Source organism: Nothoprocta perdicaria, unplaced genomic scaffold (assembly GCF_003342845.1).
Source record: "Nothoprocta perdicaria isolate Ctin4 unplaced genomic scaffold, notPer1 scaffold_195, whole genome shotgun sequence".
Lineage (NCBI taxonomy): Eukaryota > Metazoa > Chordata > Aves > Tinamiformes > Tinamidae > Nothoprocta > Nothoprocta perdicaria.
Window position 1 is genome coordinate 1,069,735 of NW_020455149.1, and position 13,010 is coordinate 1,082,744.

The 13,010-nt window shown below is 38.4% G+C and overlaps 1 protein-coding gene across 1 annotated transcript in view; it reads left to right on the forward strand.

Annotated features, from left to right (window-relative positions):
• The window catches only part of DGKI (diacylglycerol kinase iota), a 201,707-nt gene that overhangs the window by 143,771 nt on the left and 44,926 nt on the right, over positions 1-13,010 (forward strand). The window contains exons 23-28 of the mRNA XM_026037282.1: positions 1,794-1,873; positions 3,528-3,572; positions 8,116-8,185; positions 9,597-9,637; positions 11,223-11,350; positions 11,926-12,051. Coding sequence (XP_025893067.1) covers positions 1,794-1,873; positions 3,528-3,572; positions 8,116-8,185; positions 9,597-9,637; positions 11,223-11,350; positions 11,926-12,051 — 490 coding nt within the window. The remainder of the gene's footprint in view (positions 1-1,793; positions 1,874-3,527; positions 3,573-8,115; positions 8,186-9,596; positions 9,638-11,222; positions 11,351-11,925; positions 12,052-13,010) is intronic.

The following is a 13,010-nucleotide window of genomic DNA, read 5'->3' on the forward strand; positions in this document are numbered from 1 at the left end:
GAGCTGCAGTTGTTTTTTTTCTATTTATCTCCAAACTGTCAGTGACTTTGTGTTGCTCCTTGTTATCCAATTAACAAAATGGTTTATGACATTCATATTCTGCTCCCTTCTTGGAATACTTCATATGGTTATTTAAATCTCTTCCCTGCTGCTTCCTTGCTGYTTCATTATTTTTGAGACATTGTTCAATTAAAGACCATCTAGGGAGAAAGAAAACTTTTTCACTGATTCTGTCTTAGAAATTCAGGTGCTCAAGATTTTTCTTATTTGTTTCTTTTATATTTAATGAGATCTTAGTAGGTAGCTTTTTTGGAACCTTAACTGTAGACTCATACATGCTTTTTCTCTCATTTGATCTTTTTGGGGTTTATGGCTTCAGGAACAGAATGGCTGTGGAAAATTAAATCCCCAATTATGAAAAAGGCAACTTTCAGCTGCGGGGATTTATTTGCTCCATTTTTACAAGCTGTTTTGTTATTTTTGTTTGCCCAAAGAAAATACTGAGATATTTTGTCAATTGTGTGTGTATATGGAGCAAAGTCTGTTTCATTTAAAAACTGCCTTGCATCAAAATAACATTCTCCTAGGCAGTTTTCTTCCAAATCAGGTTGTGATGTTAGGGATACTCTTTAACTATGGTTGTTTGCTTTGAAGGCRCAAACTTGAAGTTGAAAGTCACTTAAGTTTTTTTTTTTTTAAATCTTGTCATAAAATGCAACTAAGTGATGTCACTGTTCCATTGGCTGGATTTTTTTTTCATGCTAAAATAAGTAGTGCTTATCTTCCCTAACTTTATGTCAACAAGCAAGGAGCTTAGGCTGGAAAAGAGAAGCTGCCCTATAATTTTATATTAGTTGATACAATTGGTTGATATTAGTTGATACAATTTCATAATAGACCACCATGGGAAAAAGTAAACCCCAAATACATGTTTTACAACAACATGTGGGTAGAATTAAAACAAAATTTTCTTTACTTTGAATAGTTTTGTTTTTGCAGAGTCATAAAAATGTTGAAAAAATAAAATACTGCTTTTTAATTTCAATGCACTAATCACAGAATCACAGAATGGTTGAGGTTGGAAGGCACCTCTAGAGATCATCTAGTCCAACCCTCCTGCTCCAGCAGGGACACCCAGAGCACGGGGCACAGGGCGGCATCCAGGTGGGTTTGGAAGACCTCCAGAGAAGGAGACTCCACAGCCTCCCTGAGCAGCCTGTGCCAGGGCTCTGTCACCCTCACAGGAAAGAAGTTCCTCCTCACCTGGAGATGGAACTGCCYATGTTTCAACTTATACCTATTGCCCCTTGTCCTGTCACTGGACCCCACTGAGAAGAGCTTGGCCCCTTCCTCCCTACATTCATCCTTCATGTATTATTCATATTAATCAGACCCCCTCTCAGCCTTCTTTTCTCCAGAGAACACAGGCCCAACTCACTCAGTCTCTCCTCATGAGCTAGATGTAATCCCCTAATGCATTCCCCTGAATTCTTGTTGTGGGGTGTATTCATTTCCTTGCTTTTATGTAATTGATATTGACATGAGGTAATGAAGTGCACAATCTAGCTGAAGCTGCTTAGAGTCTTTCAGGATGAATAATAGTTGAAAACCAGAAATTTTGATAATTACTAATGGGCGAAGGTGTAGATGAATAATACGTTCTTTTAAGTGACTCTTAAAATTCAGATAGCACAAAGCTTTAGTGATGACAAATGAAAGAAAAACATATTCTAAGTCTTTTAAAATTAAGAGAATTCAGTCAAGGCGTTTTTTCTTTGTTTTCACTTGCCCAGCCATTCCCTTAGGAATTATAGTTGTACGAGGAGATTGTGACTTGGAGACTTGTCGTATGTACATTGACCGTCTACAAGAGGTGAGTTTTTGTGAATTCAGATATCATTTGTTAATMCTTGTTATGCTTTTGCAAGTCGAAGTGTAGAGTTCAAATAGTTATTGAGTATTGTAATTTGTCTACCTCTGAAAACAAARCTTTGCAGTGAAGTATGATACAGTAATGAAAGTAGAAGTAGAACCAAAGAATATTTGCTAGGTAGGAAACAAGAAGTCATGCTGAATTCATTTTAAATGATAAGAAATTTGACATAGATGGATGTGTTTACATATTCTTTAATTTGAACAGCATGTCAACATTCTCCATAAGCCTTGCTACTTGCTATTATACAAATTTCTAAGCAAAATAGTGATTAGAAAGTCTGTTATGTGCGGATAAACATTGTAGTGCTGGAGTGAGTCATATTTATGCAAATGGCCTTCAATAAAACTGTCATGGAGTAACCTGATATTCCAGTAAGCATGACAAGTATAAACTGGATATTTCCAAAAGCGTRTACTCAAGCAGGTAATAGCAATTTAACCTTTTATGGATATCTTTCAGCAATATTTACAAATGTGAGTATATTACATAGGTTTCTGTGGCTCATTTTAGTCAAGAGCAAAAAGCATCATCCATTGCTTTAAACTTTAAGTTAGCTACTACTTTCCTGTGATTTGGAAACTCTGTCACTTACAGCCTGAATGTAGGCCTTAGTATTTGACTAAAGGCTTTTGTGTTTTTGCATTTCAGCCAGGACTCCCTTCATCAAATTAATTTCTGAGCATTCAAACCCAATATGTGGGTACTATCAGATAGAATTTCATATTGTAAAGTGACATATATTTGAGGCACTTGGCTATAGAAATTTACAAAGAACAAATTTGAATGATGTTCTCAGCAGGTTACAGATATGGGCTCAGATGAGTACAAAGAGTTKAATGCTATTAATATAGGGTGGAGAATAGTTGTACAGTAGCACCCTAGGAGAAGCAGAGTTTAGTTGCCTTTGGGGAAACTTTTTTTTTTGGCAGCTTTTTATAGGATCTGTTCTACTTACTTTGCTTGATTTGGCTTAGATGCACTTGCTGGGAATGGAGACGCCAAGGCTTTCTGCACTCTGCCTGCTTGCATGCCAGCTGGTGAACTATTTTCTGCTACCAAGGCTTTTTGATAGGCTCTGGCATGATCTACAGCTATCTAACAAAATGTCTATTAAAATTAACTAGATAACCTGTTAAAATATGATCTTTTTGGCATGCGTTTTCTCTTTTAACGTGTGTTGGCCTTGAAACAGGGAGAACTATCATTGATCTTGAATTTATGAATTTCTCAGAAATATTTACCAAAAAGATTGATGCTTTTTTAGCTTCTTTGTTATCACTTTGTTGCTAGATTTTTTTTTTTTTTTTTTTTTTTTAATGAAACAAACAAATCCCTGATATGGAAAAATCCATTAACATAAACTCCTAAGTTTTAAAAACTGTGCAGTCTTTTGGACCAAGTACTTGGAAGGCTAAACTTTAAGTAAGCTTAACATGAGAGGAGTGTTCATTTAATATACTTTAAAACACCAAGAAATAATTGAAAAAATATTTTTTGTGCTTACCTGTCTGCCTTGCATAGTAAAAGTGCAAACTGTTCTTATCGCTTTGARTTTTTTTGATCATTGACATGTCTTTCATTCTCCTACTAGGACCTACAGTCAGTAACTTCTACCACACCGAGAGTTCATTACCAGGTGAGAAWAATTTTCCTTTTAGTAAGTGCTGAATGAAGACAGGCTTAACAATATGGAGTCCTGCAGTCTTTGTGTTTGGAGTCAAACTGTTAGCATACATATTAGTTAAATTTCTGGTTATCATTCACGCTATGAATGATATGTTGGAGATTCCTTCTGATTACCCTGGGACAGTCCTTTTCATTGCAAACCGTATAGAGTAGTCTGTCATCAGGGCGCTATGATATAAGCAGTATTACAGCAGTAATGTCTTAAAAGTGGATGAAAAACTTGTCCTGCAGGTGTTGATAGCCTCTTTCTAGACTTATCAACTCAAATCTTTTTGGAATTAGCAGGAGTGAATTTGCTGAAAAAACTGAGAGATCCAGCTGATAGGCACTCGTGCTGAAATTGTGAATCATTTCTTGAGTCCTAGTGATTGCCTGGGTGATGCAGGGTTTCAATTTGACAAGATATCCTGTAAATGCCATGAAACCAGCAAGATACTAAGAAGAAATACAAATTTGTCATATATTTCTGAAATTATCTTCTTCATATCAGTCCTTGTATGTTTGTTTTTCCCTGTCCAATTTTAATCTCCTACTCTGAAATTTGTATCTATCATAGCCCTGGAAKTGAGCTTTAGAGCCATGTAAGTGTCTAGTGAATTGACTAATAAAACAGCATGCATTATTCCATTCCGCTTRTTGTAAATTAACCTAAGTGACTGCTGACTGCTTCATGCATAGGAAACTGCCTGAGGTAAAATGAGAAACTAAATCTGTATATGTGGGGCGGGCCAAAAGAGGGTAGGAAAAAGTCAGAAATCATCCTTTACTTGGCTCTCCACAGTTATAGCAGTATTTAAATTAATTGCCTCGCTGTCTCCTCTAGAGCGTATCAGTGTGAAATCTCTAGCATACTGTCAATATTTTATGTTGTTCAGTTTGGAATGCACCCTCCTCTGTGTTTTGCCTTCAGTAGTTGTTTTTTCCTAGATTATTCAAACGGTGGTGTAATCTCAGTGGATTGTTTCTATAGACCGTCTTGTTAGGTTAATTTGAAGACTGTTCCATGTTTCTTGACATCCCACTAGAAATTACAGAAAGGAAAAAAAATACAAGGCGGGTAAAGGCCATTAATAAAGTGCTTGAGTTGATGGAAGAGTCTTATCTCACTAATAAGGTGTCATGGGTACTTTTTAGATCTCATAAACACACTTCTCTTGCCTCATTGCTTTGCAGCTCAAAACAGGGAGCATCAGCAGAAACAGTATCAGCAAGCCCAGGTGCAAATTAGAAAAATGATACTAGAGTTGTTTTTCATTCTGTTTTGTTTCTCTAAGAAGTTTAATGGATATAGTGTCATGCTTGTGGGACTGAGACTTCCTAAGCTAGTTCTGCTGTTGAAATGCAGTGGAATCTTGACAGAAGCCTATTGCTCTTTGGGATTTGGGTTTACAAGAATTATCCCTCTCTMCATTTTCAAAGCATTCTGTCCTCTTTTAGGTTTAAGATTTTTTCTCATATTATCTCCTCTTTGTGCCACCTGCCATGTTAGTATACACCATTAACTTCGGTTGTTTTATTCGTCTTGTCTTCCGCATCCTAGTCCTCACCTTTCCTGTAGCGGTGGGCTAAATAGCCAGCTGCGTAAAGCTTTGTGCATAGACTTACAAATTAGCAAGTCCACTGGATTTCAGAAAGCCCTTGATTCTGTCACCTCAGCTGCCACACAAATACACGTAAGCATCCCATGACTCCATAAACTCACATTAGAGGAAGATGAGTTTGACTATTTTTTCCCCCCTCAATATTTASGAGGCAGTAGAAGACCAAAGCTGACTCAGGACTAGAGATACAAAGTTCTAGGCATTTTGTGTCCTGTGTATTTCAAGTCTGATGCTTGAACCACTGAGATAGGTTATTTGGCCCCTTTGAGCAAAAATATTTTACTTTATGACATTTCATGTTGACTCTCTTTTAATTCTCTTGTAATGCACAGAGGTTAAAGACAAAACTTGTACATGACTGTGAGATTTATGGGCTCAATTAGAAGCCTCATTGCCTAAATATGGGAGAGAATTAAGGCTGTTTTATTTTTCTGGGGGTGGTTATAGATGCCATCACCTATCTGAAGATTTTTTCAGTCAAGCAAAGTTTGCGACTTGCTCCAGTAACATTTCACACAAGATCTGTTGCCAGGACTATGGCAAAGTACCAGATTCAAAAGCATGGTATGATTTGTCTGAAGCAGTCTTTACTTTTCCATTCTGGGCARCCAGAGAGAAAAGCCAACAATAGTTGGTTCTAGTCAAGCTCAGAGGCAGAAGCTAGTAAGATGAACCTTGCAAAAGCTGGCATGATACCAGATAAAGATGTTATCAACTCATAGCAGCACCATGCCAGGCACTAAYATGCATTTACCTGGCTGAGAAATGAGGTGGTTCATCAAAATATGAAACACTGATAATCATCATATCTGGTTGTCAACAATGTCTAGCACATGGAGGCATCTTGCTGATCAGTAATGAAGGGAAGCCAAAAATTKTGTGTATATGTACAATACAAGCATGACCTCATTTTTTTACCGAGGGCTAAGAAAGTGTCAGATACCTCTTTGTCAATCAAAGAGCAATGTGTACTSTCTCTTGACATATGAAGACATTATTTTGTCTGTAATCAATCTGGAAATTGTTTTCTCCAGTCAGACCAAAATGACAACTTCCTTCAGCATGTGCAGAGATTTTCCCCAGGTTGAAGAAAGCGGCCTACTTCTCCACACTCTTACTGACTCATGTCTGGGCAGCCTGGGGAGGTGAACAGATGAAACACCAATTTTTCTGTGGATACATTCTTTATTTTTTTTCCTAACTTTTTCTGACACATGGCTATTCAGATAAGAAATGATTTGGACATATGTCAGACTTGCAAAATAGCAAGACAAATTCCTGGGAAGTAACTTAATATTTCTAGGTTTCTTTAATGTTGAAATGTTGCAGTAAAAGCAGAGAAAAAAAGATAAAAAAGAGCAAACTTTGTATTGTCTACATGAGAAGACTTTCTGAAAGGTCTTCTCTTGTTTAGGCTGAAGTGGTGACTTGGATGCAAGAGCTGCTGGCTAGATTTCCATGTTATGTTAGTGGTTAACAGTCATAGCCCTSTTATCCCTTCTAGCTAGACATTATTTGATGTCTCGGTGCTGGAACTTTAGACAAAAAAACACGTGATGCAGCTGAACAGCTCCCAATATAAAAATTGTTTGTCCTGGATACTGAAATCAGGGAAGGTGCCAGACTGTTGTGTAATGTTCTGACAAGTCCCAGTGAGAAAACATTGTATCCTGGTCCATTTTCACCACTCTATGTTCATATTATAAATATATGTGCATTAGACACATTATAAATATATGTTCAGTATACATTATTCATATCTTCTGCTTTCCATGAGAGCAATACTTTCTGCAGAGGTACATGCCCTTCTTATTGCTTCTGCTTTTTGCTTTCTTGTCTATGCTTTGGTCCACCATCCACAGTGTGGTAGTTTAAGGAGGAGCTAAGTGTTGATAAAGCATTATTCTTGAGCCAGTATGTGAGCACATTGATGRTCTTTGCAGGCCTGCTGATTTTACTGCTTACAGTTTATATAAGGGTAGAATCTAGCTCTCTAGAAATTTGGRTGGATGCTCAGGAGACACTCATGTTGCGTTTTGCCTTGGGCAAATCAATTTTGGTTTAAACATTGTGTTCCTGTGGCATGAAGAAAGTTGAGTGACCACCCACTGGCATCATGGCACAGAGCCATGTCCGCCCTCTGCTTTTTGACATTTTGCCCCTCCAGTCCAATGAGAGCTGAAAAAACAAGGGGCATTCTGTTTGACTCTGTGTTGCTTACAAGGGATGAAGGTGACCTTCAATTCCCCCAGTCATTTGGGTCAGCCGTTGAAGTAAAGTTCTCTGGCTCCTGAGGAGCAACCTCGTTGGCCAGACTGGGAACAGCATGACTGCTTGACTGGATGGTGGTGGTCCTGGATGGTTTATGCTTAGGTGCATTTGGCATGCACCAGGCTCAGACAAAGTGGGCTGCTGCTCTGAGTGGTGGATTGTTAGAACTCTAAAACTTTGTAAAAATACTGAAGCTAAATGAAAGTGTCAGAGGCAAACATCATAATTACAGTTTATGGAACTTGTAAGTTCCTGCTTTCATCTCTCTCTGTTTCTCTGTCTCCACAAATAAGGGTGACAGTAGACAAATATAAAAGTTGTTTTTGATGCAAAGCTTTTTGGTATGGCTGAGCTGAAGGAAAGAGCCAAGGATGTGTCTGAAGCTAACTATGTCAGGTTTACTGTCTTCTATATTACAGTGAAACTCTGAAGTCAATGAAGAACAATGCAGCAGTTTTATGTAGATTTTACACATTGTGCAATGCCAGCAAAGAAAAATAGAAAAATTAAACAATGAGAAATAGCCCATTTTATGCTCCCTTCCTTCCTTTCCCTCYCCATTCCAAAAAGTGATTTTTTCTAAGGGGAGGTTTTTTAAATGTCATTTTTTGATCCATCCAGGACCAAGAAAGCTCTTTCCCTAGAGTACTTTCTGTTCAGAGGCTCTCTCCTAGATGGTGCTTCCTAGATGGTAAGTGCATCTTCCTTCTATTTTGCCTATGTTTTTTGCCTATTTGCAGAAGGATAGCATATCCAAGAATATTGAATACGAAAAGGTAACCATTGCTTCTTGTTGTACTGAGCAGGCGCCAAAACAAAACAAAAAAAAAACCACCAAAGAAGGAGGAGATGCTCTCTTTTCTCCTCTGAAAAATGAATCAGGGCCTTCAACTAGCATTTAAAATGTCTGCTATAGTGTTATGGCCTTAGGAGACACGTTCTTCCAAAAGTCACTACAAATTTGGATCAAATACTATTTGACTCATATCTTAAATAATACTGTGTTTGGGTGATGAACATATYTGCCTCTTTCCTTGAAAAATTGCACTTCCTGTAACTTTCTGGAGAGCTGCGCTTCAAACTTTGTCAAAGCAGACAACTTATTTGGACATTGCATCAAGCTCCAGAGTGTTGAAATGACTGACTGAAATGGATGGCATCTGCAAAGGCTGAAGCATATGAAGACTGAATATTATTCTAAACTAAAATAATTTATGCTTGCCAGTTTCTAACTACTCTTCCTTTTCTCTCATGAATGAAATTGATATGTGTTGAGGATCTGTGTATATTTTGGAGAGTCCTAAATGGGTAGATTCATTTAATTTTTATGTCATGAGCGATGCAGTGTTGCGTTGCAGTGCCAAAAACCACAGTGTCACATCACTGTACTGCTGGAGTGAATAAATCTGTGATTTCACTGGCCAAACTAAATATCAAACAGAAACTATATAAATAAATAAATTCCACCTGATATAGCATATTGTAAGTCATAAAATACTTATGGTTTTAGTGGTGTAAATTACTTCACAGTGACAAGATTCATAATAAGTACCTTACTAGTGAATCACCTGTCTTTGAGTAGAATAAATTTTCCTTGAATGTATTTTAAATTTGGAATAAATTGCAATTCATTCATGTGGCTATATGTGGGCCAGGAGTTTGATTTACAAGGAGTTCCCAAGCAATTTATCTGTCTTTAGATTCAAAAATTGAATTAACCCTATCGGACCCATCAATTTTAGGGTGCACTGGTTGTACTCTCATTGGAAGAATGCAGACCTTTCTGTTACAGTCTTTTAATGTAATAACATCTTATTGTAAGTATTCTTATGTGGAGAATCTAGTATTCATGTTCTTGGAGTATTTATTTCAAGTTAATAATTGCAGTTAACATGATTTTGTTAAACCTCAACTTTAGGGTAACCATCTAAAGGGATAGGATTATGGAGATGAGGAATAATATTCTGTTGTTATGGAACTGATGAGGCTTAACTGACACCAAAGTTGTGTTACAGGGCGCTGATGTTAGCTCRGCCTGCCTCGTTCATTCAGTTCTGCCCAGGCCAGTTTCCTTACCGCTCTGTTGTTTCCTTTTATTGCAGCAACTTCTGCTGATCGTTTTTACCGCATTGACAGATCTCAGGTAAATCTCGACCCTGTTTCTGTGGATATTTTTTAAAGCTATGCCAGATGCAGCTTAAAATGACTTATCTTCCACTCTTCACATGGATTATAAATTTCTGTTGCTGTTTTGTGAAAAGTGAAGAAATATTCTGGGCCAATTTCGTTTGGTGTAATTCATTGTTTCACTGGACTCACTGAAGATTCATTTCTTCTGGTCATCTGCCCTTTTATTAGCACTCTGATGTAGAAATTATAATTTGCTAGGTTTCTTATCATATCTTTCTAAGGACATCTGCATGACAGGAGGATCCTTGAGTTTGTTTTCACTGCTGCTTTTAGCTCRCCTGAAATCCAAATTGTGTCTGCCACACAATAGCTATGGAAATTAATCTGATGTGACAAATGGAGAGTTTTGATCAGAACTTCATCAAATATTCCAAGGAACCCATAAASCATGTGTGGGTTTATTGGACTCAGACTTATGGTATAGGTTTGATGGTCTGAGTGTGTTTTCTGTAAGGCAATATGAAAATTTTACAGAGCTTTTGGTGTTCCTATTTTGTAGCCAGAACAGGTCAGTTAATGGCTCAGCAGTAAGTGTTAACTGATGCTTTCACAAATTGGTCATCTGTATCCTGTCCCCCTGAGAATTATAGAAGCTGTTTCTGAATTTTGTGAGCATATGACTTTTCCTAGCAAAAGCAGCTGGTTGTTTACTTCAAGTAGAAGTAGCCATGGCTTTAGAGTGGAGCTCCCAGGTTCAGTGTAGCCTCCCAAGGGGCTTCTAAGCAAACAACCATGTAGTTATTTTGATGAAATTGTACTTCAGCATTTGGAGAGCAAGAATGATAAACTCCTACAGGTTAAACTGGGGGATGTGATTTTATTTGCCTTACTCTGCACTGCCGTAATTCTGACTCTGTTCAAATTGTCTTTTCCTTCTACTCCTTTGCTATCTGTCTCTGTGGAGAAGAAAACAATGCTGTGTGATGGTCCCAGTGAATGGAGCAGGGGAGGTTTCCTGTCCACTCACCTAMTTATAGAGGCCTACTTGTACTGAATGCTTTTTTAAAGGGCAAGGAGACTTTTATGTCTTAGATTAAGAAAAGGAATACCAAAAAAGGTGTTGAGAGGTGAGCTTTGAAGCAAGGAGAAAAGAGAGTATGATAGTGGAGTTGCAGAACCACAATGTACAAACCATTGAGGGTTGGAAAAGAATCCCCAAGGATGAAAATTTCTATTAGCCATCAGCTGAGGATAGACCTGATGCACTAGTCCTCAGCTGGGAACACAAGCCTCAGCTATTCTGGAAGGCCTGTAGTTCTCAGGTGAATGGTGTTGATAGGAGAGGGTGGCCAAATAGTAGCTTTTCAACATTGCTGAGGTTATGATGCTTGCTGTGGGGAAAATCTTGTTTTCACTGAAATTAGTAATGTCCTTGTCAGTGACTTCAGTGAGACAGGTATTATTAGGTGTATATGTGTACGTAAATATACAGGCAAAGTGTATGATTGAATGCTTGTCAGACAGGCTCATCTTTTATAGCTTCTGAGAAACCAGTGATGCTGCAGGTTCATTATTCGCTCCTTATATCRCTTCAACAGGAACATTTGCACTTTGTGACAGAAATTTCGCAGGACGAGATTTTTATTCTGGACCCAGAGCTGATAATGTCACAGCAGGTGGGGACACCACCAGGAATGCCTGATCTGGTAGTGGAGCAGGCCTCTGGGTGAGTGTTGCTGGGATATGGCCTTCAGCAGCCCTGTTAGAGTTGTCTGTTTCTTTTCCTGAACTCTAAAGGATGGGGAGATGTATCAAAGGGCAGATGTGAATTAGGTATGTGGGGAAAGGATCAGATGCAGCCACAGCAATGAGAGAAGGGCAGTGGAATAATATCTGCTCCATCCTGCCTCCTGGAGTTAGCAACTGGACTGAGAAGGTGTACTGAACACCTTTCAGCCTCCTTACACACAGTAAGTCTGTCTCTGGCATAAACTTATGTCAATCAATGAAACTCCCCTTCTCTGCACAGTCAAGGCTGTGACATCAGTGTCTGAAGCCCTGAAACTCCCTGTGCCATGAGAATGACAGTGAAGTGTTTCTGTTTCTCCTCGTCCTCTCAGCAGACCAGAAACACTCCTATTCACCTTTATGAACAACCCCATACTCAGTCCATTAAGCTAATTTACCTCACTGTAGGCTGAAAAATACTGGGAACAAACAAGCTTAAGAAATCTTTAAACTGCAGCTCAAGAGGTAATTTCTGAGGGCTGAATTCCTTTCTCTTCCTTTTACCTTCCTTAGAATATCAGATCGGTGGAACCCTGCAGTTCGAAAGAGGATGCTGAGCGATAGTGGCCTTGGCAAGATTTCCCCACACTACGAGGTACCTGACAAACAAAAGGACGCCAGCCAGACACACATGCTGCAGTAAGAGCCCTCTGCGTTTCTCTGCTTGATGCTGCACTATCACCATCACCACAGACAGCTCTTAGTGGCTCCCTTAAGCTAAAAAATTATGTTGACATAATGAGCTATACAGATGTCCTATTGCTACTTGTGTTTTGCACCTCCCTTTTATTTCATCCTCCTTCTCTGTTAGTGTGTATTCTTGCCTTTTCTTTTTCTCTGCATAACCCAATACTCTTAAAATGTAGATCCAGGTTTCAAAAAGTAAATAAATTATTTTGGATGCCTCCTGTTCCAGTTAAAGGATCAAATTACTAATTCTTAAGGTAGTTCAGCTTCTATGCTCAAAAGCAGAAACTACTATAATCGTCACTACTACTATGTTTTCAGAAACATAGGCGATAATGTGGATGTTATCTTGAGCCAGTGACTCCATTTTAGAAGATGACCAACTAAATAACTGTTTTGCTGCTGTCATTCTCTAATGTAAGAAATTTGCAGTACTGCAGTCCTGGTTGCTATGTTCAGGTTTGTGCAAGAGCATCCCTTATTTGCCTGGTCTTTTTCAGAAGTGGTACTCAGCTTTCTCGTCCTTTTGGATGAGATTTTCAAAGTTAGCAGTAGATCCATAATCACTACTCAAGTTTGGATTTTCTGAACTTTGTTTTTGGCTTTAATTACTTCTAGTGATATTTTTTTTCACCCAGTACACGACTTATTCTTGTACATTGCTTCTCTGTATAGTTCAAATTCTGCTGTATCTGGATGGACAGCAGAACCACAGAAAAGTTTAAAAGGCTTTATCTAAAAAAATTAAAACTAGGGCTTTCTTGATTTAGTTAGGCCTTCTGTCTCAGATGTGTATTGAATGGATTTGCCTGACAATTAGTACTCCAGGAAAAATGCACTGTGGACAGGAGGCTGTATTGCTGCACAGTTGGTGATTGATGGAAAAAGGATACAGCAAACTGGAAACTGTT